The 25,039-nt window shown below is 39.2% G+C and overlaps 3 protein-coding genes across 3 annotated transcripts; 1 reads left to right on the forward strand and 2 right to left on the reverse strand.

The window, feature by feature from the left end:
• Positions 1-4,884: 4,884 nt before the first annotated feature.
• LOC117465716 (carbonic anhydrase 1) lies at positions 4,885-11,008 on the reverse strand. The gene is made up of 7 exons (XM_034108701.2): positions 10,835-11,008; positions 10,428-10,625; positions 8,450-8,568; positions 8,088-8,180; positions 7,921-7,983; positions 7,674-7,829; positions 4,885-6,554 (listed from the first exon to the last, which is right to left on the reverse strand). Exons 1-7 carry the CDS (start codon positions 10,866-10,868, stop codon positions 6,435-6,437), a joined length of 783 nt encoding a protein of 260 aa, XP_033964592.1. The 5' UTR covers positions 10,869-11,008; the 3' UTR covers positions 4,885-6,434.
• A 1,727-nt stretch (positions 11,009-12,735) lies between these two features.
• Positions 12,736-13,918, reverse strand: rad51b (RAD51 paralog B). The gene has a single exon (XM_034109184.2). It carries the CDS (start codon positions 13,906-13,908, stop codon positions 12,844-12,846), a length of 1,065 nt encoding a protein of 354 aa, XP_033965075.1. The 5' UTR covers positions 13,909-13,918; the 3' UTR covers positions 12,736-12,843.
• Positions 13,919-14,016: 98 nt separating this feature from the next.
• Positions 14,017-17,233, forward strand: LOC117466058 (ribosomal biogenesis factor-like). The gene is made up of 4 exons (XM_034109185.2): positions 14,017-14,116; positions 16,587-16,702; positions 16,799-16,915; positions 17,006-17,233. Exons 2-4 carry the CDS (start codon positions 16,592-16,594, stop codon positions 17,072-17,074), a joined length of 297 nt encoding a protein of 98 aa, XP_033965076.1. The 5' UTR covers positions 14,017-14,116; positions 16,587-16,591; the 3' UTR covers positions 17,075-17,233.
• The last annotated feature ends 7,806 nt before the right edge of the window (positions 17,234-25,039 follow it).

Raw genomic sequence — 25,039 nt, forward strand, 5'->3', positions numbered from 1 at the left:
AACACTCTCTTTGAACTGATGACTGTAGATTCTGTATATATGTGCCTGAGGAGTTTGTCTACAGAAGCTGATATGAAATGCCATATCTGCTTGATGAATATGTTTGACTATAAGTAAGTGAAGTGTTTAACGTCTAACCATCTAACCCTACTGCATTTTTTCTGTCCTTCTTGCCAGAATTTAAAGACTCATGGGATACAAGACATACATTAGAAAATCGTCCGAGTCCAATTACAGCCCTTCGTGTCATGACATTTCAAACATGTTGTTGTTCATCAGGCCTGTTAAAAACATGGTAACTGCTTAAACAGACTCAGATGTTCTTTCACATGATTGAACAACAACATGTGATCTAATGAGTACACTTACAACTCTGAAAAACACACATCCCTAGTATACATGAATTTAGAGAATAACATACCATGATACTGATTACATCGGTCAAACCAACAGAGGGTGACCTTCAAAATGTTTAGAGAAAGGGTTATTGTGATCGAAACGTCAAATATTTTTCCAGAATTGACAAAATGGTGCGGGGATTACCTTTTTTATTAGTTATTCATTGGATTACATTGCCCTTCTGATGTATTCAATGGAGGGGAATAACTTAAGTCCAAGGAAAAATGTAACACTTACAATTAAATGACGACTGGGCAAACTCTATTGGCTGTCAATGAGATATGATTAAAAACTCCAGTACCGCCAATAAATGGATACTGACATCTCTTTGTCAAATGGTAATACACAAAAATGGCTAATTATTATTCAAGTATTCAACATCCTGAATTAATGAGTTACACAGCATCTCTACAGCAGGTTGATACATCCCCTTCTCTGTTGAATTGGAAATGACTATCCTTGACATTTTAACCTTACTTGTCAATCACACAGAAGTGCAACATCAGATCTATTGTCTGCATTCTGCTGAGGTGTGCATTGAGATGGCCTCCTACTCTGGCTCACCCCCTCTCTCTGCTCTCAGAAAATATTTATAGTTCCTGTCTCCTTAATACATTTCACCATCCTGCCACGCTTGATGTACAACAATCTGCACTACAGTTGACAAGCCTTGGGGAAAATGTGTGACATGCTGACCGTGACTTACTGTACTATGCACTGACCATAACGAATTAGCCCTGATTTGTTTACCCTAGCGTTATACTGTATGTTCAATGAAATCCATTTAAACCACAATATGCCATCATCATCTCATGTTTATCATGTGGGGATCAAACCAGTGTAACTAACATAAATCTGATATGACATTGAAGTGTCTGACCTTGCCGCAGACTACAGCCAGGCCTTGGGTTTTATTCTCGTCATTTAGTGAAAGCATGCTTCAGGGAGACACAACATGCAAGTGTGGACACATCTGTGTAAAATGATGGCACCCAGCAGGGTCTTTCCTCTCACCCAGCTGTCACAACAGTCAGTAAGATGAAAGATGTAACACAAAGGCAGGCAATGCTGGTGGGATGATAGGACTGTGGAAATAGGAAGCTGTGCTGTGATTAAACACAGGTGATCAAAGTCTGTCAAACAGTCCAGCATGGAGGATGTTTAAAAAACAACTTTGGTATAATTCAAACCTTGAGGATATATGTTTGTGGAGAGAACGTCAATCAAATAACTGTTTATTATTACATGGCTTAGTTGAATACTCGATTCTAATTGGTCAATTCAGAACACGTGACACGTTGTTAATACCGAACAGACAGACCGCTGTAAAGGACTTATTGACCGTTGTTAAGGACGCTCACATCTTCAGAAAGAAGTTCGGTCGATTTAACTGTATACAGTTGGGCCGAAAAGCAAACTGCTTTGTGCGTCGGGCTCCTGATCAGCCTGTCGGTGTTCTTTTCCCCATAATGACCGCGTCGCACACATTATCCCTTACTTAAACCCTTTCCCTAAACTCTACAACTAGTGGCCGATCAATCTCAGACGGAACCAGTTATTGGTCTTTGTGTTTTTCATTTTATTTCCTGATGTCAGTATTAAGTGTATGGTAAGAATGTGGCATGGCGAAATTAGATTTTTCTTTGCACCACAAAAAAAGAAGGAAAATATAAAAAAAGAAAACAAATTATATATTTGAACTGTAATAAAAAATAAAGTAATATATTAATAACAATTATAATGTACACTGATGCTTATACTAATGGGAGAAGCCTGTCATGGTCCCTCCTCCCTTTTCTCCCTCCCTGTGACACCAGCCTGTGTTTGAGTGTTGTTTTATTATTTCCAGCCTTTTGTTTGAGCGAGGTGTGCTTGGTGTGTTTTGGTTTTGTCTGATTGTTTCTCTACCCTCTGCTCTCTCTGTCTCTCCCGCTGCACCCTTGCCCATCCTTTACAATTCATCTTCTCTCCCTGCACTAAGCACCAACAGCCAGTCTTCTTCTGATCCCCCCCATATTCTGTCAAGGTTTCATGCTTCCATCTCCTAAAATAAGATTGCTCACAAGTCTACAAGAATTGGCTTTGTCTCCAGGAAAACTGGCTAGGTTAACCTGTTTGTCCACCTGCCAGCTGCCCCATCAAATCACCTCTGTAAATAAAGATGTGTTCTGTCATATGATTTATGCCTCAGTTACATGACAGTACGAGCCGGCCAGAATGAACCAAGCTAACTTTGATTCAGCCTACCAGGGAGCAGCTGCTCTTAGGTCAACGTTGAATCCAACTGATTTTGATCAAATCAGCCTATCAATTTTTATTTAGATTGCCCAAAATCATTAATTACACATTTGTGTCAGGGGGCTTTACAGACTGTACGGCGTATGATAAAAGTCGGAAAGTGTCACCACTACATGTGAAGCCAAACAAACCATTCAGATCTTAATCAAAGGTTTTTGTTTGTTATTGATTCTGACCGGGTTGGCCAGACAGACATAGTAGTCAGTAGTCGATAGCTCTTACTTTTATTGACATTTTCTAGGGCATGTTCCACATTAGCATGACTAAGGGTACAAAGGGACGGAGGATGACAAGGACACATTTAGATCTCTATGGGCAAGCCAACTTTTACATCAGGGACGCACACAGACCAGCTCACACCAACCCTCAAGCAGAAGAGCACTGTTGATTAAAATCTGTCTCAACTTCCTGTTAAAGGTTTACAGAGGAGGTGGGAAGTCAAGTGTTGCTCAATTAAATTCATTACATTTATTATAGCGCTTTTCCAGAGCTCAAAGCGCTTTGCAGATACACATTACATACATATCATCAGTCATGTAACGGTCATGTACTGTGGACAATACCCACAGGAGCAAATTCAGGTGAAGTGTCTTGCCCAAGGACACAACGGCCTGACGCAGTGGTGGCGGGTTTCGAACTGGTGTTCCCCAATGCCCCCTTGATCTGATGATCAACGCACAGCCCACTGCGACACTCCGCCCATCTTCACACCTCAAAGTCATCAAAGCGCTTTACATACATTACACACATATCATACATGTAACGGTCATGTACTGTGGACAATACTCACAGGACCAAATTTGGGTGAAGTCTTGGCTCACATTTCACACAGGGTAAGTAAAGTCTTGAGAAGACTGAGGTGTTAGCAGCTATGGGCGATGATCACCAATTGCCATCCATGTGATTGCAGTCATATTTCTTTTTCAGTATAGAAGTAAAACCAGCATGATAAATATTGTATATATGCAATAATATATTGTTATATATATGTTTTTCCTTAATGACCATGTTCTGGTTGCTGTTAAAGATTGATTACCTAAAATAATTACACACAGTTTGGTATTAGGTCAGCTCTACTCCAATGCGGAAATACAGCTTCCCCTATGACACAGTGCAGCACTTTGGACTATATGCAGCCTAATCTTGCCAGGCATTTCCCCAAGTACTTACAAAATACAAAAACTTGAGCTACTGTTTCCGAATGTGCTACTCATAAGGCCAATGGTGACAAATAATAAGCACACCCATTAAAATGCTGTAGATTTACAACAGCCAAGTATTTACATCTAATATATTACATCTTTTATATTTTGCATGCAAACATGTTCATCTTATCAAATATGATGCATTGTGAGAGAATTTTAAATTGCAGTTGTAACCGTAAAATGTCAATAAGACTCTTGAATTTTGGGGCGATTTGGAAGATTTAGGGGACTCCTAGTACTAGACTCCTGGTACTAGGATGGGTTAAATGCAGAGCCCACATTTCACTGTGTGACCATTAAAGAAGGTTTCATCCCTCCGATTCTATTTTATTTGGATTGGACAGATTGCCTATTTATTTGAAGAAAAAGTTTCCACAGTAAAGATAATACTATTCATCTTGTGCTCTCTATATCTGATGGTCTCTACACTGCTCATGGTAGTAAGAATCAGCCCACCGAGAGTACAAATATGCCCACTTTTTGCTTAAAACTGCCATTTTTTTTATCCTGATGGATGGATTCAGCATGTTTTGAATCGGTCAAGTAATTTTAAAACTATGTTTACATTGAATATAATGCCATTCATTTCAATGAACGCAATAGGCTAATTGTACAAATGTGTGGGTTGATGGCAACTAGACTCCCTATGGTTCTAATGTAAACAGCACATACCTGGCTCAAGACTTCTTCTTCTGAGAAGGAAGTTGGAGTCTTCCATTTTGAAATTATTCATCTGAAACCTGGTGCAGCTTAGTTGAAAATATGTAAATATTGGATACATAAAGGAATCTTACACACTACTGTACATTTTGACAGCATGCATTATGGGGTTGTGTAATTCTAATACTGTTAGGTTTAAGGTGTTGACAGTTACAAATTGAGTCTCTAAGAGGAAGTTTCACAAACAGCTGACTGTTTGGCATCCCAAAGAAGACTTGTACGTCTGATGATCATATCTGATTTCAAGAAAGAAAACACTTGATTCTTAGTCATAAAAATACTTTATTGAACTAGTAAAACATCCTCTTCCAAAATAGAATGACAACAGCACATAGGCTACTCATGGGATGGTCCTAACATTGATTTGGCATAAGGCGCATTTATGTTTTATGTTAATTACAATCTTTATTTCACATCATTTTCATCAAACTTCTTTATAGTTTCAGAAATGCATACCGGGGTATTGGACCAGACGTCTTCAGGACCTGTCATGGTCTTTTGTTAATTATTCTCCTATACAGGGCCTGACACCAGGCTGACACGATAATCTGATCTGTTGGCAGGTTCTTTTCTTCCTTGTCTTCCTTGGCAGGGTAATTTATTCCTTGGCTTTGTGCATTGGCCACTATGGTTTCGCCCACAAGGGCAACTGTGCGTTTTAAGCATTAGCACTCGACACATTGGGGTTTAAAAAAAACACATCGAAAGAATTCACACATTACATTTAATTTTGTAAAACAGAAACAATCCTCTGTATTGCTTAACTATCTGGGCATCAACAACACAGATGGGCTTTTGGTTACAAAAACACAATTCAGGACTAAGTTAAGACTTATTTTGCATAAGCTGTCAGGCTTAATGAAAAATACAGAATCCACAATAATAATAACACACACCACAAGATGGCAAACACAAGACAGATTTGTAGATTAGGCTGTACAAACTGAACAATTGCTATGATGTTCTGTAACTAGCACTTAGCAACAGACTGTCCTCATGTCCTTTGTTGCTTTACACTATGTTCAAATCAATAAGCAGGTCAGTGCCTATAGGCATCATGTCTGGATGAGACCGTGCGTGCCACGTTGTGTGTTTGTGTGTGTGTGTGTGTGTGTGTGTGTGTGTGTGTGTGTGTGTGTGTGTGTGTGTGTGTGTGTGTGCCAGGGGGGATTTTCTGATTCAATCGGTTGTGATGGAGGCGGCTGCAGCTTTTCATTAAGCTGCAGGGATGCAGAGGCTGGCAGTCGGTCAGAGATTACTGACAGACTGGCAGCAGGAGTGTATGGGTCTGTGTCTTTGATCTGCACCTTACCCCCCCTCACAGATGGTGATGTAGATTTATCCCTCCCCCTATCATGTGCTGTCTACTCCATGCTGGTTCGAAAGCACTATTTAGATGATTAAACTCAAATTCATATTTATCCTTGCTTTGTTTGTTGACACAAGGAAGACCCACACACACTAGTGTTATGTCTCTGATAACATTGGCACCAGATGCTGAATCCTGGTAAAGGTGCCGTAGCCATCGTGAAGTGCTTGTCTTTTAAAATGAATTATGACATGGAATCTGTGCTGGCTCATTACATACATTAATAAACAGAGATCCAAATATGGCAAGTGCTTCATCTCACAGCTAGAGCGCCCAACGTGAAAAAGCAATGGGCCACAGGAATTTCATTTCTTTTAAAAAATTGGACAGAGAGAGACATGTGTGCTTTGTGGCGCACTGCAAAAGAGGTAACTCTGACTAAAGGGAGGGGGAAGGGAGAGAGCAACAGGGCAGAAAGGGTAAAAGGGGGGGGGGGAGGGGTATTACTGGAAGGAAGCACGGACAGGGCGACCCTTGAGCGGCTGGGGAGGGCGGTAGTTGTCCACCATGCAGCACTCGGGCTCACCCTCAGCAGAGAAGAGCAGGCTGCGGAATTTGGCCATCTGTGAAAAAGGAGAAGACTTGCGTTAGTCATTGCTGATGACCTCCTGTGTCACTAGGCAAACTAGTCTCACTGCCGAGTCACCGACTTCTATTCAGAGTCGTGTACTAGCAGCTGTACTGTTGAAGCATTATGGGAAATAGTCGCTTTCTTACTGTAAGGTACAGTATATGAGAATATTGATATTTATGTGTGTACAGTAGTATAAAGCTACAGCTAGCAGTCTGTTAGCTTTCCATAAAGAGTTAGACAAATTTTTTGTCAAACTATTTAAGTCAGACTGGAAACAAGAGTCAACCGTTACAGCACAGTGTCAAATGATTTATCATTAACTCTTCAGCCACATGAGTACAATGTACATATTGGTTAACTATTCTCTACTGGGACAAAATAGTTAAGCTAATTGTGTATTACCTGAAACCATTTACGAATTGTATATGTGTTACTTTATATCAACAACTTGTGTTGTCATTATCCGCTTGACCGACTTAAATAGCACCAAGTCTAAAGGTTATGTCAACACGTCTCACATTTGTACCCTTCAGACACCTACTGTACTCGCCTCCATGAAATGAACATTTGAGCAAGCAGTGTTTATTCTAACATGGCCTAAAGACTCCAACCACAAGGACACACCTTCCTGGAGGGGCTGTTAGTTTGGATGAATGCTTGGTTGGAAGAAAAATCTCTATTTCAGTGGTAGGATTATGGGTAATTTTAGGAGTAAACACTTAGCAAATGCAGGTATGATGTGTAGTTATATAGAGAATCACCCACTGACTAAGACTAAGTGTATCTTTATCTAAAGTGCAAAATGCATGTGTGGGGACAATATTTCCTGTTGATTACCTACAAAAAAAGAAATGCTGTTGTAATGCAACAGCATATGTGTGAACTCTCGTTTGCAACTTGTTATATATATTTGAAAGGTGAAATAGCTGCCTGTATTGCCTTTCCTCCCTTAACAGAGGTTCTTCTTTTCGTTTAAGCCACGTAGCTAATCTGAACAATTAGGTCCTTGATTTCAATCTTAATGGAAGAGAGTATTTGCTATTCTAGGCCGTGGGCACACAGCCAATGCTTGTGCTACCGCTGAATGGCCTCTGTGAGCTAGCCATACCTGCTCACAGCTGACACTGATTGGCTCTTTGCAGACAATCCAGGTAACGCTCTCCAGCAGGGGGGGGGTGGTCAGGGAGCCGTCATATGTCCAGTAGTCAAGGCAACCAGGCAGCAAGGTAGAAGGGTCGAAGTCAGCGAAAGAGGTCTGCTTGCCCTGAAATCAATAAAGAAAAAAACCAGGTTAGTGGAAAACCTCATTTTAATTCATGAAATGCTAATGCATTATGTTCTTTATGGAAACATACTTTGGCCCTGATGTCATTGAAGGCATCGAGAACCTTCTGGAGACTGGCATTTGCATCACCGATCTGAAAAAACAACAGTATCATGTTATGATCATTATAACCAGTAGTAGTACAGGAAAAGTTGCTGACTACAGTAATACTGACATGCTTTAAGCGTTATTACTGACCTTCAGGAATACTCCAACCACAGCAAGCCCATCAGGCTTGCTTGCAGCCTCACCGAAGCTTGGGTATTTGGTGTTCCAGTGCACCAAATGGAGCTAAAAAGAAAAGAAATAGATCAAAATAATGTAATTTCCTCACAGATTGAAGTCAAATACAAACATCCCTGGGGTTAAACAGCTTTAATGGTTGAGTTAAGGCAAACACGACAGATAACAAGCAAAAAGAAAATGCTAACTAAGTTGTTTACTGGCAAACATAAAGGGACAGAAAATGGTTTCTTTAATATTGAATGTTAACCTCAATTTGTCAGATACTACAGCTTTCTGAGTATAATGGTCACCATAATGGCTCAGAGCAAACGTACCTCAGCAGGATACTTGGTCCCAGCCACGGTATGTTCAGAGCCTTTGTCATTAGACGCTCCCCAGTGGAAATGAAACTGCTTGAGCCTGTACACCCCTGAGATGGGTCCTTCTTTCAGAGCTGCAGAATAAACAAACATCTCCCTCAGTTAATCCTATACTTAACGTGGCTGTAATGAGCCAAAATAAGACGTTCTTATAAAACAATACAGTGATACATCCAAGTTTTAAACGTTGAAGGAAAAAAACAACAACAGCAGGTTAACAAGATCAATTACTTTTGGGTACACACACACACACACACACACACACACACACACACACACACACACACACACACACACACACACACACACACACACACACACACACACACACACACACACACACACACACACACACACACACACACACACACACACACACACACACACGCACACACACACACACACACACACACACACACACACACACACACACACACACACACACACACACACACACACACACACACACACACACACACACACACACACACACACACACTACAGACTTCCTATTTCTTGGAGGCAGACTGACTTCCTGTTGCATAAAATCAAATTGAAGGCTTACATTATGTCCTAAAGGATGTCTAGGTATTGTTAACATCAAACATCCTTCCAATGTTATACATACTCCATATTTTTACAATGTAGTGACACTGTAGCAGATACAGAAAAAACGTGTGCTATTTCTGGTACATTGTTACCAAATACTGAGTCACTAACAGACAACTGGCCTCTCTAAACAGAATATTTGTCTCTCAGTAGTCAGCCTCAAATGATAAGAAAACACATTACTGATCTCAAGAAGTGACTGAAAGGGATTTCCACAAAAATGAAAATAAAGACTGATATTCATGTTTTCCACATGATCTATCTATGACATGATGTATGATGATGTGCTTTATTTAGAAGGGCATGATGGAAAAATAAGTGCAGTAAAATGTAAGAAAGAATAAAGAAGCTCTAACATAGCTCATGATTTAGTACTGTATGCTTTTTTGTTTTTGATAAGTGTCCACACGAAATAATCCGTTGTGTTGGTTATGCAAACATGCTCTTCTTTGTTCTCTATCAGGTCACCCAAAGAACAACCAATCCAAATCCTAAATCCTTTAATTTGTCTCTTTCTGAAATAAAATGTTATAAATGGAAATGCAATGAAATAAAAATAGAGGAACAAGCAATCTCCATTTTAAATTATAGTTTGGGGGAAAAAAAATCAAGCGTCATTCATGTGGTTACTCAATCCCATGCACATTTGGTGAACTAAAATTGAACCAAAACGGCGTTTGTTTGGAGAGTAACTTCGATTTTTGCGCTTTTGACCTCACTAGCAGCTGAAATAATGTGGCGTGGGAAAGGTTTACTGCGGTGTTACATTACCAATTAGTATGCATTCTTTGTGCTCGGCTGAATGGAAAACCCTTCAATGAATTCAATCCAATTAAAACGGTTAAAAAACAAAAAAGAAATACAATCTAATACAACTAAATACAAATCTATGTCCGTTTGTTTCATCCCTATATTAACAAAACAACCTGTAGGCGCTAATGGAAACTGGGGCGCATTACTCATGCATCAAACATACATGTTAACATTCTATTAACATGCAGTTAAATTGTGCACACTGTGAGAGCTTCTGTTAACGGACAGGATGCATAACGCCTGAATGCCGCATTTGAAGGTTGCTGCATCCCGTATGGCGTATCATCATGAGGACATTTTGATTGATTGCCTTTGTTTGCAAACCAATACAGCTCCTCTATTTCATTTTAAAACATTGCAATATGTTAGTCGAAATATAGGGACATTTTGTCTTTCTTCAGGGCAGGCTAAGAGGATATATTTTAATGCCATTTTTAAATAAGATTCTTGAGCGGTGATATCACGTCTCCAACGAGCGTCTGTATTCATCAAATATTAATGTCACACTAACTTGAGCTATCGCTGTCATCTGCGAAGGTCACTTGGAAGGAATGTCCGTTGTTGAGGATTTCAAGGCAGTTGGAGGGGTCGTACTTCAGGCTGAGGGGCTTCAGCCCGGAGTCGTATGATGCTCCACCAGGTAGGATGTCAATGGGAGACTGACGGGGTCCATCGGCAATAGGGAAGTTTGAAACCCATTTGTCGGGTCCTGAAAATAAAATAATAACAAAAGTGTGATTATAGAGATCTTTCAATGGGATTTTAATTAAAGAAATTGCGCAATGATGAAAAGATCACTGTGTAGAATAAAAAATATCTGCAGTGATCACATTCTCCAATTAATTCACAGATTTGCAGGTTTTATAATTTCTCTCAATAATTTCACCCCATCATTATAGCTTGCAATTAGTGCCTCACCGTTGTTCGCAGCGTATCCCCATGCATGAGCCATTGTTAGAGTTTGGATGAGCTGTGTTATTCCCTAAAGCAAGTCGTCCCTGAGCACAGAGCAGTCAGTGTCCTCCACCTGACAGCTGCACGGCTTATATAGGGTCCCCTGCGAGCGGTGAGTGTCGGGCTGGTGTTAGCCGCAACACTGTGGATCAATCTCTCCCCCTCTCTCTCTCTCTCTCTCTCTCTCTCTCTCTCTCTCTCTCTCTCTCTCTCTCTCTCTCTCTCTCTCTCTCTCTCTCTCTCTCTCTCTCTCTCTCTCTCTCTCTCTCTCTCTCTCTCTCTCATAGTGGTGGTAAAGTCTTCATTTACAAGCGACAGTCAGGGCAACGTGCTGACCGCATTCTAACCTCTCATCTAATTTAAATTATATGTTATGTCAGGAAGTAACGGAATTACGCAGCAGCATGCAACCTACAGTATGTGCCACCTTGAAACAGAAAGTGCATGGTATGGAAAACCTGCATTGCAAAAACTGAAAAGTGAAAGACCAAGGGCTTCAAATAGTGATATACACAGTTACTACACAGTTAAAAACACACCATCGTTACTTGTTGGAGTGCCACGGGAATAAGAAATCAATATACAACTATTAATAGCACTTTTATTATATGTGAATTATAAAATGTAACATTGGCTTCAACACATTTTTATCCGAAAAACAGGTTTTGCGTAAGGGTATGTAGTAATTCGGTTGCATCTCCAAACTAATAAAAACAATGACTTGAATTATTATTCTCTAGTCTAGTCTATTGGAAATTCATACACACGTTTAATGAAAAACACAAAACTAATTTGAAAAAGAACCTTCAGTTAAAACACGAGAGATATCTGTCCGCTTCTTGCAAGACAAGATAAGAGAACTAGGCGCCTCCTGTCGATGATGTGTTTATCAGTGACGGTGTTGCATCAGTTAGAAAACACATGGCCAACTCAGTGTTTAGTGATAAAGAATTGACTGGCACATTATAAACACAAATTAGTTACATATAGCCTATGCTGATATCACGACACAATTTGCATGAAAAGTTTGAGAAAATAAATACTCAAGAAATAATCTATTGTCACCCTTTTAGACAATTAGGCCTCAAACTTCAGGTCTCTCCCCAGAATCTCCAGCTACAGCATCCTAGTGGCCAGTGCAGCTCACTGATGATTGCTCAGTTTTTCAGAAAATCATACAGGCTGTTGTGAAAAGCTCATGGTATTACGCTGCCACCTGCTGTTGGTAAAGGAGAATGCAATGTTGTTTTGTTGAGTTATTTTCTTTTTCATTTAAATCATAATTAAATCTTTATTCAATTAAGTCAATATTGCAAAAACAAAATAGTATTTAATAGTGTTAAGAATGTCACGTTGTTGTAATTTCTCTAGAGATGACTTTTAAACTCTTAAATCAAGTTAATTGTATTCTGTTTTATCCAGTGAATTATTCCGGAAATAATTTAAGGTTTGGCAACTCTCAATACAAAATAAATAAAATGTTAAGCTTGTATTTTTAATAAAATAGAAAACAGCTGGAAAAATGAAAACAGACCAATATTTTGCAAATGGCTAAAATAACTATGGATGTCGTTTTTAAAAATAAATAAATACATTTATTATTTTCTATGAGAAGGATGGAAGCCTTGCAAACCTATAGCGGGGAAATTGGACATTGGTGATTACTTGCTGTGGGAGAAACATAAAGAAATACAAATAAATATATATTTAAAAAAAAACATTTGTGTGATTTTTCATTGTTTATGTTGGTATACAAATATAGTGCATGTTCTATTGTTCGTGCAAATCAGATGAAGATTTCCAGTAGGCAGTTTCCTGCATACAGAATGATGTTCCATGTAAATAACTTTCTGCACTCTGTGAAATCTTGTTTTGGATTTATTCAAATAAAAATGTTTTTCTATTTGCCTCTCCATAAAACAATAACAAACCATTTGCAGACACATACACATGACATGGGTCACAGTGTTTGGTCACATAGGCGGGGTAAGGTTATAAGTGAATCCAGTCTGCACCCTGATTGGCTGTAGTCCAGGATCTGTGCCCTCATACAAGGTCTCCTGACTATCGTCTCCATCCATACAGATTCCCTGCTTCTCAATGGTGTAGTTCAGCACCGCAAATGGAGCCACAGGTGACTTGGCTATCAGAATCTGTCTCTGGTGTGAGTCCACATACTGGAGAATAAGACGTGTGTTGACGCTGTGGCTCCAGGTGTTACCCAGAGCCGCTGTCACAAATCCAGCATCCTCAGATCCATGACCCCCTAAATGAGTTGTGATCTGGTTGGTGAGAACCACCGGTAAGTTGAACTGGTGTGCCAGGTATTTCAGAGTGGAGGCCTCGTGACCCAGCAGGTCGCTGCGATGCATCAGGTTACCTGGCAACGTCAGGTCAAACTCCTTTCTCACCACTGATGCCACAGAGTCCAGGATGATGAGACCTGCTCCTGATGAGATGATGTCCTCTTCTAGCGTATCTAGCCTGTTGAGGACATCTTGACAGGTGAGATCCCTGCAGAGAAGCACTCGCCCAGCCATGTTTAGGACTCTCTCCCTGCAGTTGAAGTAGTCTGGGAACCGGCTCCGTGCGATCTCCACCAGCCTCACAGCAGAGAAAGCGGATTCTGTGTCGATGTAGATCACACCGCTGTCCAGGCCACCCTCACTCTTTGGCATGGTGGCCAGAACACTCAGCATTAAACATATCTGAGTTTTCCCACAGCCTGAGGGCCCTGTCACCTCAGTGATTGTCCCACAGGGAAGGCCCCCTCTCAGAAGTTTATCCAAAGCAGGCAAGGAAGTGGAGAAACAGGCCTGTTTTTTGCACAGCTCCAGAGCCGTGGTTACTGGCGGTGCAACAGCTTTGCTCACTGACTGCAGCAGCTCAATAGCTCTTTGGTAGCTCAGGCATGCAACGTGCATCACTTCTAAAGGAGTCAGAGACAACAGGTCCTTACAACTTTCTATGTGATGCCGTTTAAGTTGCTCACATACATCGTTTGAAAGGCCGGTTCGCTTCAGCAATCTAGTCGCCATGTTGTCTTTTTTTCACATTTTCACTTGTAGACTTTTTAAAGACGGTAACACATAAAAAAACATTAACACAGTGCCTGTAATCTCCTTCGACCAAAGTGATTGTCAACACTCGTCGCACGCTGATGACGTAGCAGAGAAGGCACGTTTGTTTTAGTCGCGAGCACGGCACATGAGGACATCAACATTAACCAACATCGACTGAAACACGGTCTGTTTGCAAGTATTTCATTGTTAATGTTATATCGTTTAGCTGTGTACGCACAGTTTTCGAATCCTTTTGTTAAAAAAGATGCCGTTTAGTAAAATTACTCAACTTCGATAACAATTGACATAGCATTCCTGATATATTTAACAAGACATCAAGCTGGTATTGTTAACACCATTGGAACCGTATTCTAGTTGACGTCATGTTTATACAGAAGGACAGATACAGTTTTAAATGGATTTAAATGTTTCTCCAACACGTATGCTACGTGTGTGATATTTCAGTGCACAACTATAGACCAACATGACCGTAGTAAATAGGAGGCAGGGATACACAGTTCAGTATTTGTTGAATTACTGTCGGGTTGTCTAGTATAATTGACCAGTGAACAGTTGTTAAAGAAGTATACAACTAGTAGTGATTCTACTTATATTTAAGTACAATATATATGAGTACTTCTTCCACCTCTGGTAAACTACCCTACATTAGTATCCCCTGTGTAACATGTTTACAAGTGAGACATCCTGCATTTAAGGTGCAAAAGTATTAGCATACTGAATTCCAAAAGTAAATAACTTCCTGTACAGAATTGATCTTTTCAGAGTAATACAATTATGTAACCCGGATTATATTTAGTGATGCATTCATGTGTAAGCTTCACTATTGTTGCAGCTGGTGGAGCTTTAACTAGTTTATATACTGCAGGATGCTTAATCCATAACAACACATCATCATGTATTAGTTAATTTGTTTTACTAAACTGCATTTTTAAAGTTACCACAATAATATTAACTCTTGTTGTCGAATATATGTGAGTAAAAAGTACAATATAGCCTTCCAAAATTAAGAAGAATAGAGTAACATCAAATGCTTTAGTAAAGTACAAGTAACACAAAATTGTACAAGTAACACACAATTGTACTTAAGTATAAGATTTTGGAAGAGCACATTTTTAGATGTTATAATTACTTTATTAAGTTTATTATCAAATTAACAACTCCTATTAGTATTGTCATAATACACTGCCAGTCAGACAACTGGGAAGAGGGTTTGTTTTGTTTATGGTGCAACCTCTTGGAGAAAGTAGATATGTGCATGAAATTGCAAGGAAGTCTGCTTTAATCAGAATAATTGAATAAGGGTTATTAAACATTACTTCAACCTCTTGATCCTTTTCAAGTGTAATGACTCACCAATCCTTTGAAATGTGTTGATTTCAGTGCCTCTTCGCTCCTCTATCCTCCAACTTGTCTCACCGTTCCTTTAGCGCCTCAAGGCTCTGTTCTAACCGCGTTGCTTTCATGTAATTTCACCTTGATATTACTTTTGTTTTTATTTAATTCTAAAGCTAATTGTGACAAGATGTTAACGAGTGCAGCTGCTTACGTCAACTCATTATACAAAGCAGAACATCCACCACATTCAACACTCATGTGCTGTTGTATTTTGGTATAATAGAAAGACTGCAGTAGAAAGCTAGGTAGACATGAGTGTGTTTTTGTATCCCTCTCACTCAATCTTGTACAATTTAATTAAATGTATTATTTCAACAGTTTCACATAACTGTTAGTTCAAAGCAACAAAAAATAGGTTCAACTTTATGTTATTGCATGTGAAATTTGTTGACATTAAGTTGAAGTCAACGTTTCAGTTTTTTCAGTGTATACTTGTTTAAAGAATGCCTTTCTCTAGGCGTCCTAAAATGCAAATTTGATATTTTTACGACAACTTGTACAGATTGAATGCAGAGTTTTCCCTGCTTTATTTTTTATAGTATTTTTCATGTAAACATTTGTACTGCTTTTCACTATACACATTAGGCAACATTGTGAGCCCTTAGGCTAATTTGATAAAGTTAATCGAATACAGCAGTTCAACAAAACTGTGGACCGATGATGAAGTTGTGCTAGGGCTGCTCGATTATGGCAAAAATCATAATCTCGATTATTTGGGTCAATAATTGTAATTGTGATTATTCATTGACTTTGAAAACATCCAAAAATATTTGAACAGTATGTTTTTAACAGTTGATTACCCTGATCTTTAAGTATAATTCGACTGAAAAATAAATAAATCGTTTTATTTCAATTACGTTCTTTTCGTAATCGTTGCAAGCCATAATCGTAATCGCGATTAAAATACGATTAATTGAGCAGCCCTAAGCTGTGCCACACCTCATATTCATTGACATTGCTTACAAAGGATGTCTCTTTTATTGAAAAAGTTATCTAATTTGGTTAAATGCCAGTCGCCCCAACCCTTCTCTCCTATTGGCGTTAGAGGACAAATTGCGGATGTACCAACTGGAAAACAGAAAAGGCCTATCGCTTGTTTTGAAATGTAGAAACTACCACTTGAGAGCACACAGACCAAAAAATAATAATAAAAGAAAACAGGATAAAACACATGCCCTGGTTTATAAATGAAATGTCTGCCTAGAGCCTATCCATGCTGACTGGTGTTCTCTCCTCAGGCAACATGGGGAAGAATAAACCAAAGGGGAAAAAACATAAGAACGTCTTTCAAGTGGCAAACAAGCACACGAAGCACAAGAACAAAACAAAGCCTGTCACCACAACGCTAAAACACGTAAGATATATTTTCTTTTCTTTTCTCTCTTGCATATATTTACTACTCTCTTTTGTACATGGTGTCACCTGCATACTTTGATTTGTGGCTTCACAGATCACTGTATTGAAAAAGGAGAAGGTAGAGAGCCTCAATAAGATCTTCACAGAAGTCCAGAGGGATGTCACGAGCATTTCAAAGTCTGTTGCTCCCGAAAAAAAGAAACTAACACAGGTAGGGGTGGATATTTTAAAAACGTATTTTGATCCTCCAGCATTTTAGTCCTAATGATATAAATAATGCAACTTGTTATTGGTCCTTTAGGTTGTCAAAGAGCCACCGAAGGAGTCTGTAAACATCGATAGTGCCGCTCAACTCTTCTCTCAGCTATAATGGAACATGAAAGATGGGCTGTCATAAGCCTCAGGCAAACACATGTTGTATGAAATGTCAAAATCAAGACTGTAAATGTGTTAATAATTAAAAACAGCTACGGTTTATTGCATGTGTGTATTTTAAACATTCTATATATTAAATGCAAAGAAACTGAAAGACTTGTCTTCTGTCAATAGTAATATTGTTTCTGGAACTGGAAGGAGATTTTTATTTGTATTGGTTAATATTCTCTTGTGTAGAATGTTTTCTCTTCAAGGATTATTTTCCATGAATCTTCTGATTTATACTTTGATTAATTTATTTCTTAAGAAAACAACATACTATAGTAGAATATTCCCACTTTAATTATAACCAGAGGTGGGTACTCAGATCCTGCACTTCAGTAAAAGTAGAAGTATACCAGAGTTTAGGAATACATTGTTACAAGTAAAAGTCCTGCGTTCAATGTTATTCAAGTAAAAGTACAAAAGTATTGTCATCAAAATATACTTAAAGTACCAAAAGTAAAAGTAATAATTTTGCAGATTTAGAATTGACTCCAGGTGTAACTAGAGTCTGATTAAAGTGTTGTTTATATTTCATATAATTAATCCAAATCTGCAAAGTAATTCATAGTATTACATAAATGTAGTGGAGTAAAAGTACACCATTTACCTCTGCATTGTAGTGGAGTAGAAATACAAAGTATCAAAACATTGAAATACTCAAGTAAAGTACAAGTATCTAAAAATGGTACTTGAGCAAATGTACTTGGTTAATTTACACCTCTGATTATAACCGACAGTCCAAAACAAAATAGTATTCTGCAAAATATAATTTATAACTAGGAGCAAATGTTTGCTTGACAAATTGCTAAAATGATTATGGGATTAATCAAAGTAATTGCTTTTCTGTTGAATGACAGTAAATTAATTGTCCAATTGTATAGCGCTACTTGCTTAACTAAACTGTTGATATGCTTGCATTGTTCCTCTTCATCTTGTTTCTGCCTGCTTTCAAAAACTACTTATTAGGGTTTTTTAAAACAGAACATTCTCTAAAGGATAGCACACCCTCTTTTCATTTTGGTTTCGCAACACATTTGAAGGTTTTCACACTTTATTATCATGCTTTTCATGCCTTGAATTAAGTGTAAATGAATTCACATAGGAGTTCATTGTGACTCCTGCTTATAATGATGAAAATGTTTGCCTCAAAAATTGTATGTTGAAGTTCACAAAAGACTTTCAACAAGCATCTCATACATCTAGCATCAGATGGTTGTGAGGTCTAAATCATATTGAATGTAGTCCACTCCGGTATTTACAATCTCCATTCCAGGCCTTCACACTGTCATTTCTATTAGGTCTGCACCTGAAGATGAAATATAGATTTTTTGGCTCCACTTAGGAGCAGCGGGCCATTATCAGTATGCTGCTGCTGCTGCACCTTGTTGTAGAAACTTGACATCAGAGGACGTGTGTGTACCAGTGACCAGCTGATTGCTTGTCTCCACACCGACCTCTGGCTGAGTTAGTTGGACAATAAATCTGGAGCAAGGTGAAAGCAGGGGTGAGGCTGCTAAATAAAACCCTGACATAAATAAGCTAAGAAGGAGACAAGGTGGCAATGACTTGAATGAGGAACTATTATATTCTCTAGTGGATGTAGTTTTACTGAAAGAAGCTTAAACTTGCATTTTTTCGTTTTGACCACATGGGGGAAACATAAACAAGCTTTAAACAGTAACATTAATGTCACGTTTTAAAGGTGGGGTAGGTCATTTTGGAGAAACCAGCTCGAGTGCGCTATAATTTGAAAATACACAGCCGGAAAAAAACTGCCACTTCCTTACAGAGCCCCTCCTCCAACACACACGAATGCGCACATGACCAATGAGGGCACGAGATAAGTGTGTGCACAGATGGAAGGCTGACAGGCAGGTAGGCCATCCAGTTATTTTAGCCGGGCCGGCTCAGATGATTGGTCGGGCTTCCACAGCACTTATTCATTGCTATCGGGATGTTAAGAGCATTCCATGGAATATAACAAAAAGTGTATCTCGAGCCGGTTTCTCAAACTTACCTACCCCACCTTTAAAGTCAATATGATAATCTTGTTAGCAAACAGTTGCCTATAAGAAGTCAAGGAGCAACACTATCTCATTTTGAGTTGGGTTTGTGTCAACCTGAGTAATATATGTCCAATATTTACTTATTTTTGCTCTGTTTTTGGTCTCTACAGCCTATTAGGGAATGTATCTATCTTTTTACGTGGTAAAAGCTCCAATATGTTTACCAAATCTAGTCGCTAACTTGTGTACGGCTACCATCTAATGTTAAAAACACTGATGACAGCGGTAAGGGTGAATACCAAATACTAAACTGCAAGCAACCCATAAAACCAAAACAATAAGCTAACAGATGCTAAAACGCTACATGAAGCTGGAGGGGATGTTCACAGGGTTTTTATGATTTACCCCTTTAACAATAAAGCTAGTAAAAAGAGCAGCTAAAATGATATAAATGTGTAACTAGTATGCTGCTGGAAAAGGGGCAGCAACCCACTTCCAGCTTCAAAGTGTTCCAAAAAAAACCATCACACAAAATCAACAAATACGAAGAATTTGGTCTGAAATGCATTAGATTAGCATTTAGGGCAGAACCATTTATTTCCCATAGAGATGAAAAGGGTTTCAGTTAGAAATGATTGGCGAGGAGTGTGTAGCAGATGCAGTGTTAAGGTGTCAGGTGCTCCCCACTGTGATCCAGATGGCTGCACCACAGCACAGGCAGTGGAGTTGCACAGCTCCACACCCTGGGGAGACAGATATCTTGCAGCGCACGCACACATTGAATTCTGAATGTAATCTAGCCTACAAGATCCGGTAGGGGGATCTGTAGCAGAGGGTGAGGGTGTGTTTGTTTGTTCATCAGCCAAAGAGTTGTTAGTCATTTTTGTCGCTTTTAGTCATTCAAAAATAAAGAAATACTGCTTCAAATTTATAGAATTGGCTTGGCTCAGGATGTCTCACTGAGCCAAGGAAAGACAGACACAGACAAAGCTTTTTTTAATGACAGATTTAATGAAATAGATTAATAATTATAATTGCACTTTGAGAGAGAATCAAAGAATCCCAGGCACTTTTGATTGAACTTTATTAGACCGTTGCATAATTGGATGTAATCAAAAGGGACATTTTAGACAACCACCAGAGTGGGAAATGTCCACAAGATGGTGCTCGGGAAGGGCTTATCAATATGCATGGTGACAAGCGAGGAAGTGGATGGGAGTGTGAGTGTGAGTGTGAGTGTGAGTGTGAGTGTGAGTGTGTGTGTGTGTGTGTGTGTGTGTGTGTGAGAAAGTGAAGGGTTAGGCTACCGGAATGCCAATAAGAAGCTGAAGGCCTATTTGCAGTATGTCATTCCCACCGCACAGCTGGGTTTTTCACTGACAGGACCAGCAGCAAAAGGTTACAGCACCTGCACTTCTCCCTGTGACAGAAATAAGAATAGCTGAGTTTGTCTGTGCAAAAAGGAGATAGAAAAGCATGTGTGTGTGTGTGCAGATCTGCTTCCCATAGCCATTTGAGATCACAGCAGTTGTTGTCACTGACATCTTTTTGTTTTTAAAGCCTTGGCGCTGATTACACTCGGAACTTTTTTGAATAAACATGAACAAGGAAACACATGATCAGCTCCAAGTATGAGCTTGAAAATAATTATGTTAATGTATATTTCAAATAATTTCAACTGAAACATTTTGTCATTGATTTGTCATTGGTAAAAAAACAGATCCCCTATTTAAAATGAAGGCATTTTGCCAACAAGTGAGACAGCCAAGACTCAAATTATGATTAAAGTTGGCTCCTCGGAAGAGAGTCCAGTTGAGTAATGTCCAAAAATTCTCCTCACGCTCTCACCCTCGCAGACTTACCTCATGTGAATCGATATATTTTGCTTCAAAATATCTGTGCTGAAGGCAAGGATTTTTGGCTGCTACTGAGCCCTCAGTGTTATCTCATGTTTGATCGAGAGTCTGTCCCTTTCGAAGGTCAGAATACAACCCTGTAGTACTTTTCCACAGGAACACCAACAACATCGCTGACTAATGGGATGACACTATCATGGCACTAGCATTGTAATATGTGAAATATCTGAGATTCTCACTTGTTGTCTGCGAAACAAGTAGAATAAGGATGGGAGTGCTTCAAGGATCCTTTCCTGATCCCTTTAACATTTGAAATTGACTTAGAAAAGCAATTGGCTAGTGGAATGGCTTTGATTGAGCCTGTGATAATTTCATTAAAGATTCCACATGTGTTGTTCATAACAAAGCGAGAAGGATGAAATGTCTTGATTAAGAGGGCTCTGCACTATTTGAGTGCCAGCTAAATTAAAATACTCAACATTCTCTTCATGCCAGCAGGGAAAGTTGATTTTACTCTCTCCTTTAAAATACAAACACAAGAAGTTTGCTGTGGATATAAATAGTCTTTGCATGAAGGTCGGGGAAAAAAACTGATTTGTAGTGCCTGCTAGATCTTTGCAGTGGGATATAAACCATCACAGTATTTCATTTGTTGATAATTTTTTATTTTAAATTATATATTGTATTAGTTTATTTAAAGGGGCCCAATTATGCTATTGGGGTTTTCCCTTTCCTGTGTGTTATATAGATATTTGTGCATGCAAATGGTCTGCAAAAGCTATCATCCTTAAGTATCCTTCTGTCATCACACTCCCCCCTGCCTCAAAACTCATCAACTGGAGTCCTAGCTTACTTCTGTGACCTCACGATGTAACACTCAGGCTTTTATTGGCTAAAGCTCCAACAGATTGTATGTGATAGGCTAAGGGGCGGGACATTTCTAAACAGCCGACCAATACTATCAGAGCCAGCCAGCAAACCACACAGAGCAGATTGGGCTCTGGTTTTAGACAGAGGGTGAAAAGAGGTGCTGCAGCACAGACAGTATAAGAAAAATAAATACCTTTTTGAACATTAAAGCATGTAAACATTTCACAGAAGAGAAACAAAATACAAATATGAACATGGAATTGAGCATAATACGGCCCATGTATCGGGGCAAGGGACAGGGCACATTAATGCTGAAAGCTGGCTCAGTCATCGGCGTTAAAATGGACATTTTGATGCTGTGGCGGAGAGGAGGACACTTATGGATAACCACGACAACCCTCTCCACCACCAGCTGAAGCAGAGCTCCTTCTCCAACAGACTGCTCCAGCTCCACTGTCACAAGGACAGATACAGGAAAACATTCCTGCCAACAGCCATAAAACAACTCACCTCTGGCTGGCCGAGAACTCACTGCTCTTAGTTTTGGTTCCTCCTCATCTGTATTCCCAGGACAGATGTTGTAAAGTCACCCTAAAAACTATGCAAACTTGGATTTTGTTTTGCAGGTTAGAATACATCAAGGTGTTCAATAGTTTTACTTGGTTAAAGAGGTAGACGTTTTCAGATGTTAAGTTGCATTGTTTTGACAGTTAAAACATGTATCCGCTATGTAATTAGGTAACAATTTTCACACCAAATTAGGAAAAAACCACACTCTTCAATCAAATTTCATTAGGCTTAACCTAAATGTTACTACTAGCCTATCATTAAAACCCTGGCTTACTTTCAATATCTCCCATAAACTCACAAGTTATTGAATCTTTACTTTAACTTTAACTTTTGAAGATACATCAGTGTGTTCTTGGTGATTTGCCAGTACACCTTATCCTAAGTCCTCATATGGAAACTTCATAATGCCATTCATATACAAATTGCAGATCTGCAACTTAAACCAGTAATTCCTCATGTTTCTTCAAAACAAGTAATTAAAATGTCACTTTTTTGTGAGGGAGAATTTGACATTTCATAGATTCAATTAATTGATTTTTAAGTACAGAGGCAATTTCGCAGTTGATAATTAAAACAAAAGCCTGTTTTTTCCCTACAAATGACAGATACTGTTGTCTTTGTACTGTATGTTGCAACCATTTTAAAAGCCTTTCCATGCAATTTCAAATGTATACAACATTGGATTTTGAAGTGCAGTAAAGCAATAACAGGGAAGTTAATCCCAAATTATCATGATTTGTATTTGTTTGTTATTTTTCAAAAAGTATTTTCAAGTCATATCCACATATTGGATGGGTTAAAACTTGGGACTGTAGGAGCTTAGAGGCAGGATTCTCAGCTGAGTCAAGAATTCCACCCTACAAACTGTATCTGGATCCCAAACAAATGCCAAAAACAAACAAACTGAAGCTTCTGCAGCTCTTTTCCATCTGCAACAAACCACCCGTGCGTCAAGCTACTGCAAGCTGTTTGGCTTTTATGGAATGAAATAGGCTTTCCACTTGAGAGAACACAGCACACAGAGCTGCTTTTTTAATGGGATCCACGTTGCTCGAGTCGCCGGTGAGGTCCCACCTGCGGGTACTGTGGGTACGGTTCGTGGCTAAGGGACAGGAGAGGGAAGAGAGATATGTCTCTTGAGGGGGAGCACATGTTTGGTTGTCATTGGAGGGTAGAGGGGAGAGGGTTCTCTGGTACACCTGTCAGACACATGAACAAAGTACATCTGTTCCTGTCCTCCTCCTCTGTCAGTTGTCCCCGTCTAAAACACAGCACACTCCTTTCTGCACGCTTCTGTGTCACTGTCGTTTTGTTTTTCACAGGCATATGGACACAAAGAAATGCACTCATACTGTACATACAAAGACAAAGTGGTACTGGATATAATTCAGCTCACCTATTATGCTATATTTGAACAATAAATTATAGGGCCATATCTATACAAAACATGTCTCTGAAGTCTTTTTCTCAAAATACCAAACAGATCACCCATTGTAGCATGCCTCATAGCCCTCTATTTCAGCCCTGTTACAGAAGTGCTGATTCTGGGTCTGTACCTTTAAATGTAACCAAGCTGCTGCTGGCCATGCCCCTTTGGAGCCGCATGCAAGCAGTGAGGTCTCTGAACAGAAGAGTATCTACCAGCAGTTACTCAGCTAAACGCTGCCGTAATTAAACGCCATATTATTATGTAATCTTACGCAACTAATCAATAGCCCAACTCGTCCTAATCTTAAACACCAAGATAAATCGGCTTATCAATTTATTTTTATAAATGCGCCTCAAAAGTTTTTGGATATTGGTATTTTTGCAAATGACATGAGTGACCATTGCGCTTTAGCTACAATCAGGCAAGCTAAGCTTCCAAAAACAAGACCACAAATCGTTTTTAAACATGATTTTAAACATTTATGCGAGCAAGCATTTTTTCGTGACCTGTGGGATTTTGATTGGAACAAGATCTCTCATTAGTGATGTTGAACTGGCATGGTATTCAAACATGCTCCTTTCTGTACATTTAGGGTGAAAGGGCTAAAACATCCCTGGCTTATATTAGTCCTCAACTGGCCAGCATTCTAAAGGAAAGGGATGTTGCCTGGTCAAGGGCCAGAATATTCCAAGCGGATTGGATTGTTTTTAGACAACTCCAAAATCGTTTTACCTTCCTCGTTAAAAAGGCTAAATCTGAGTACTACATCTCTAATACTACTAGTAACTTAAATGATCCAAATAAATTCTGGAAGGTAATACAACATTGATTTGGAACAGAAACTAAAAATAAATTACCAGCCTGCATTGTTACAGACTCACAAACTTTCTGTTAGGGTTGAGTGAAGCAGGCAGGACCCAAATGCAGAATAAACAGAAAAAATACCTTTTATTTCAAGGTTTTAGGAACAAACAGAACACTTACCGGTGAACACAGTCAAAGACAAACAATGAACCAACAATGACAGACAGAAAAAACAGAACTTAAATACACACAAGACTAATCACACAAACAAGACACAGGTGAGGAGGGAGGAGAAAACACAGGGGCACCAGGTGAACACAATCGGGTAATTAGGTAGGCAAGACAGGGGGTGAACACTTTTCAAAATAAAACATGAAACC

Source organism: Pseudochaenichthys georgianus, chromosome 20 (assembly GCF_902827115.2).
Source record: "Pseudochaenichthys georgianus chromosome 20, fPseGeo1.2, whole genome shotgun sequence".
Taxonomy (NCBI): domain Eukaryota; kingdom Metazoa; phylum Chordata; class Actinopteri; order Perciformes; family Channichthyidae; genus Pseudochaenichthys; species Pseudochaenichthys georgianus.

Bases quoted from the DNA above. Each gene is read 5' to 3' on its own strand.
- LOC117465716 (XM_034108701.2), bottom strand. From the start codon at position 10,868: ATGGCTCATGCATGGGGATACGCTGCGAACAACG. The intron at 8,181-8,449 runs GTACGTTTGCTC...TTTTCTTTTTAG, and splicing joins GGACCAAGTATCCTGCTGAG to CTCCATTTGGTGCACTGGAA. The intron at 7,830-7,920 runs GTATGTTTCCAT...TATTGATTTCAG, and splicing joins TCAATGACATCAGGGCCAAA to GGCAAGCAGACCTCTTTCGC.
- rad51b (XM_034109184.2), bottom strand. From the start codon at position 13,908: ATGGCGACTAGATTGCTGAAGCGAACCGGCCTTTCAAACGATGTATGT.
- LOC117466058 (XM_034109185.2), top strand. From the start codon at position 16,592: ATGGGGAAGAATAAACCAAAGGGGAAAAAACATAAGAACGTCTTTCAA. The intron at 16,703-16,798 runs GTAAGATATATT...GTGGCTTCACAG, and splicing joins TCACCACAACGCTAAAACAC to ATCACTGTATTGAAAAAGGA. The intron at 16,916-17,005 runs GTAGGGGTGGAT...TTGGTCCTTTAG, and splicing joins AAAAAAAGAAACTAACACAG to GTTGTCAAAGAGCCACCGAA.